This window comes from Ostrinia furnacalis, unplaced genomic scaffold (genome assembly GCF_004193835.3).
Source record: "Ostrinia furnacalis isolate ACB-3 unplaced genomic scaffold, ASM419383v2 OfSCF0682, whole genome shotgun sequence".
In the NCBI taxonomy this organism is placed as follows: Eukaryota; Metazoa; Arthropoda; class Insecta; order Lepidoptera; family Crambidae; genus Ostrinia; species Ostrinia furnacalis.
In genome coordinates this window covers 1,584,647-1,590,321 of record NW_021130921.1, presented here as the reverse complement: position 1 = coordinate 1,590,321, position 5,675 = coordinate 1,584,647, and the positions used below count along the sequence as shown (strand labels likewise).

At 40.8% G+C, this 5,675-nt stretch overlaps 1 protein-coding gene across 1 annotated transcript; it reads right to left on the bottom strand.

The window, feature by feature from the left end:
* Window positions 1–278: 278 nt before the first annotated feature.
* Window positions 279–5,352, bottom strand: LOC114366767 (uncharacterized). Its single transcript, XM_028323744.1, has 8 exons — window positions 5,227–5,352; window positions 4,566–4,794; window positions 3,904–4,118; window positions 3,073–3,300; window positions 2,664–2,756; window positions 2,292–2,470; window positions 1,562–1,642; window positions 279–516 (listed from the first exon to the last, which is right to left on the bottom strand). The coding sequence occupies exons 1-8, from the start codon at window positions 5,329–5,331 to the stop codon at window positions 279–281; spliced, it is 1,368 nt and encodes a 455-aa protein (XP_028179545.1). The 5' UTR covers window positions 5,332–5,352.
* Window positions 5,353–5,675: the final 323 nt, after the last annotated feature.

Below are 5,675 nucleotides of genomic sequence, written 5' to 3'. Positions count from 1 at the left end.
ATAGTGACTGAGTTTCTTGCGCTGCTTCTTCTCAGCACTGGCCCATTTATTGTCCCGAAGCAGTGGTAGGGTTAATATTGGGACGTGTAAAAGTGCTTTCTAAAAGCCTATTTGCAAAAATAAATGAATTTTATGAATTTTAATAGGGCAAAAAACTTTTTTCACAATCATACACGGGTCTTTCCCACAGAATAGTGGCACCATAGGCAATAAAGAACTATTTCATTGAAGAAAAATAGGTAATAATAGATATCATTTCAAGTTATATTCACAAATCTCTAAATTATAATGACGTCATCTGTAACCGAATCGAAGTTCAATTTATAAGCCAGTCCTGGTTTTGAGCTGGAACTGAATTCATCTTTAGAATCTTCTCCTGTTCTCGCGTCTTGTTTGAAGAAGTCATTTATGTCAGTTTCGTTGTCCCAGTCATCGGGGTTAAATTTAAATATTTCTGAGCCATCATCGTCCAGTTTGGTCTTGTATCTAGGCAAATTCGTGTTGTTTTCTTCATTTCTGTAACGACAAATATGAATGTTTTATTAAATCTAAACCTATATGCCTTTGTCGATATTTGACTTAAGGTGAATTAGTTACAACACCCGGTCAAGTTAACTGCGCACTTGGCTGCCGTGACGTCACATCGTCGCTCTGAGGGCCTAGTGTGAGTAAACATAAAAACGCGCTCACTAGTGAGCGCGGCAAAAAATGACATTAAATGTATGACGGATTGTACAGCGCCTCTAGTGGAAACTGTCAAGAACTAAACTCTTCATTTTTTTTAACGCATTCGATATCGAATACGACCTAAACTCACACTACGCCCCCTGTGCCCCGATTGCGCTAATTTTTAACGTCTCCAATTCTTTGCGCTTGTTCTCCAGTTGCGCTTCGTTTTTCATTCCAGCTGAGGTGCAAATTCGGTATCGCGGTAAAGTTCACGCGCAAACGCGCAAACAAAGACGAAACAACGGATTTAATCAATTCCCAATTAAAGTCCGAACACCTTATTTTTTCACTGAAACACAGCAAATGTTCGTGAAGGCGTTTGAGAAAAAGTACCTTTCTTTCAGCTTGTTTCAGCTTTTACACAAAGAAGCAGTTGCATTTTGTTTTTGTTTGAACGACGAATTTGTGATTTTCGTTCGTCGTCTAGTCGCGTTGTAGTTGAAAATATTTAGCGCAATCGGGGCTTTGGTATACGGATGGAGCGAACGCGGGTAGGTGTGCGGGTGAGTGCGAGAGTTGCATTCCAACCCGGTGCGCAGTTAATTTGACCGGGTTATATCTCGCTATGTTCATTGACGACTTCTTCTTCTTTTCGTGTCGACAACAAACCTACACAGTGTAAACTCCGCCACGAGGGTGGCGTTGTTTGCAGCACTCATAAAATCCTCCTGAATGCAGTTGCTTGGGCACTCAGGGCACAACATCAGGTGCTTCATCGACTGGGGAACAAATCGCACCTGCACTCCATGTTTAAGCCATCCAAGAATCCCCACCTGACCAGATTGACGATTTTATAGATATTATTTAATTAAATTTTACTTTCTTATCTTACCCATCCATTTGGGCCCAGTCTATTTTAGTTTCATGTATTGCATAACCCTCTTCTTTTTCCAAGTTGTCGCACATTCTACGCCTGGAAAAAAAGGGAAATTGACTCATTAGTCACTTGACATACTTTTTAAGAGCTGGCAAAATGCAAGATTCCCACTGAAACGGGACCCCACTCAGCATATGCCGTGGCCCACGGTGACAAAGGCCACGGCGCTGGTTTTCAGTGTACCCCATGCCGAGTGAGGGCCACGGACCATTGCTAAAATAAATAAAATAGTAGGCTGCATAAAATTGTCTAGATAAACATACATAAATAAATAGTAATATTAGTGCACAGATAAATACAAAAGGCGGGCCATACAAAATCTATGGGAGTCTTGTTTTGACAGTTATAAAAAGAATGTCAATTGAGTGCAGATATAGATGACCCACGCTGAACTGTCCCACCAAACTCAATGACAGGGGGGCGCTACCATCGTTCAACTATATGGTTTCCAACATGGCAAAAATCTGAACCAGCGATCCGGTATTGACGGTGGCGCCCCACTGTCAATGTCATCGACAGGACAGTCCAGTATTTTGGAACTATAGCCGACGCGATCATAGGTCAATGACAGGTCGCTCGGACTGTCATGGGTTGCGCGACCTGTCATTGGCCTATGATCGCGCCGGCGATGACGATCTGCACGTATTGGTGTGGTTGAAGCTTACGATCCACAAGAAATACTTACACGGGTTTACCTCCATAACCAAGCAACGCACACTTGATGAATCGACTGGTACATTGCGCACTAGTGTACAAGTAAGGGGGCGAGCAGTGAGATTTTTTTTTAATTAAGCTCGTGGAGGCCACTCCCAGCACATACTCTTCTTTCCCGATCCACGTCACCAAGGGAGCGCCATGATCGTTCTGTCAACAGCAGAAAATAGCAAACTAAAGGACATAGCAGACTTCTTCTTCTTGTTGTGTCGACAAAAAACCTATACAGTGTCAGCCCAAATCTCTGCTACAAGAGTGGCATTGTCAGTAGCATTCATTAAATTCTTCTTGCGTGCAGACTTATCAACTCTGAAAAGGAATCTAAACATCTAACTATCCTTACCTGACATATTCCTTGTTTTCTAGTGTAGAAGAATTTATTTGTTTCATTATAAATATTTTTGTCGTTTGCCGATTTGATAAAATCATCTGTGAACTGAAACAAATTTAAATAATAATTAACAAAAAAATATACTCTTTGCAAGTGCTAAGCCCTTAGGTAAAATTAACTAGCTAATCTATCAAAATTTACTGCCTACTACACCAGCTTTTGAAAAGATTTAAACTTAGTATTCATCATCATCATCATCTCAGCTATAGGACGTCTACTATTGAACATAGGCCTCCCCTAATGCTTTCCATGTTGCCCAGTTAGTAGCGGCCTGCGTTTAGCGCCTTTCTGCTACCTTTATTTAGCGGTCCACCTGGTCTCCACCCCAGAACCTTGCTGCTCCAAACTTATTATTATTTACATTTTCTGTATTTTTCCTCCGGGAACGTCCGTCGGCAAGTACAGGATCGATATAGTCTGGATTGCCATTTTCGTCCAAGAGACCATCTCCTTGACAGCATATCATGTTTTCCATAATTATGTTTGTAAGATTCGGCGACGTATAAGCGCTGTTGCACACAGTTTTCGGTACTATCCTAGTGCGGACTGAATGCAAGTATTCTTGGTTAAAGTCTTGTGTGTTGCCAGGCTGCAATAAAAAGGGAATATGCATCGTTTAAGTAAATAATTTACCACTATCACTACTTCTATACTAATATTATAAATGCGAAATTAACTCTGTCTGTCTGTCTGTCTTGCTTTCACGCCTGAACTGACCTGATTTTGATGTTTGGCATAGAGATAGTTTGAGTCCCAGGAAAGGACATAGGATAGTTTTAATCCCGGTTATTGAAATAGGGACGCGCGCGATAAAGTTTTTCTGTGACAGACAAAATTCCATGCGGGCGAAGCCGCGGGCGGATTGCTAGTAAAGCTCGTAGTATAAAACAAAGTCGCTTTTTGCAGTCTATTCCTATGTGTGCTTAGATCTTTAGAACTACGCAACGGATTTGATGCAGTGCAATAAATAGAGTGACTTAAGAGAAAGGTTTATAGGTATAAAACATGCATATTATAATTCCATTGTAAACGAGCGAAGCCGGAGGGGGCCGCTAGTTTATAAATAAACACTAGTTAAATCATAGAATTCCTGAAATACATACAAGTATTGGACTGGAAACAAAAAAGATACAAAAGTACTTTGTATTGAAATAGCTGATTATCTTATAGTAACTTACATGGGACTTTTTACCTGTCTGTTAAGTATTTGATGGCCCCATCCATACACCATAGCGTTAGTTCCATTGACCACGTATTTTGGATCCAAGTTAATTTTGATCGGTGCTGGCACATATGAGCAATAGAATCTGTACGTCAAGTCCGTGAAGTTATAGGGTTTTTCCACTATTGCGAATCCAATGTCCAAGTACAACCATTCTGTGAGTATTTGGTGAGTGAATGTGTTCTCTGAAAAAAATATGAGATCTTGGTGCTTATGAAATTTACTATCATAATATGAAGATATCATCAGATCCATAAAAAAACTAAAGTTGCGGACATAACCCGAAGGATTAGCAAGCGCGTGGGGCGACAAGGTGGATGGATGACCTCATAAAGGTAGCAGAAAGGCGCTGGATGCAGGCAGTTGAGCCGATCAATCTGAAATTATTGGCGGAGGTCTATGTCCTGAGGCTGAAAATTAAATGAAGATGATAATGAAGCTCATAGAGACGATGGCCGTTGGGGCAGAAAAGTTGAACTACTAGGTGGACTGACGATCTGATAAAGGTCGCGGGAAGAACCTGGATTCGGGCAGCACAGGACCGTTCATTGTGGAAAACCTTGGGGGAGGCCTATTTCCAGCAGTGGACGTCTTTCAGCTGTAACGAACGAACGAACGATAATGAAGCTTACTTTTAGGGTAACAAGTCCTGATCACTTTCTGCTTTCTCTCCCGAGTGCATTTGTCTAGGTTCAGATTCTCTGACCTGACGTACTTCCTGTAGCCCGCTATGGCGTATAGGAAGCCCACGTCTCGTATACAGGACGCCGATGTCAGAATGTAAGTCGGGGACACTATCGCGCCCGCGCACAACCAATCTGGATACCTGAGGCTGGACTTCTCTGACTTTAACAAATACACCTAAAAGCCGTTATTAAAGATAAAAAAATACTTTCTCAGAAGCTTAAGATTAACGTTTTGTGATGGTCCTTTTGCTTGCAATTAGGTAAAAGATGGTAAAAGTCATAGCACTTACGGCTTGTGCGTTACCCCAGCAAAATATCTTTCAGAAGTCTAAAATCCAAATAAATTAGAGCCCTATATGATGTAAGTGTCCGCTTTCAGCAGTATCCAAGAAAAATAAATTCTGATAGGGTAACGTTACCCCGGGATCCCATTTTTACCTTCTGGATCTGGATACAAAATATGCTAATAGCTTATATTCGAGTCTGATTGCGCCTTAAAATACATTTGGGCCTCCTAAAATTTATAGTTATTTCAGATTTTGCTGCGGTAACGTTTGGCCGTTTCTTGGATATCGAAAATGGTTGCAATAAATAAAATGTATTTTACCAAGTATCTTGTGTCCCTTTCTGCGCGTTTCCCAAGCGATATTCTTCGACTACCAACAGACAAACAATCTGGAACCGTAATAAAATATTCAAACGAAAAAAGCATCACACAGAGCGTTGAAAACGTTAAGCCCTAGCTTCTTAGATTGATTACTTAGGCTGAGTTTCACCACCTTAACTTAACCGTAACTATAACGATAACCGGCATTTTTTGTATGTAGTTTGACAGAGTTTAGACGTTTGTTAATTACTTTAGATGGTGCAACCCAGCCTTAGATCGCCAATGCGTATCATTATCGCCTAATTTGGATACGCCTCTATGATACGCTACGCGATATGGTCTAGTTGTTTCCAATCATCAAATGAGATACACAAAACTGTTACCTATTTAAATCAATTAGCAGAATAAAAATGTGCCTTGATACAGAGCTTGATACGAATAATGATACG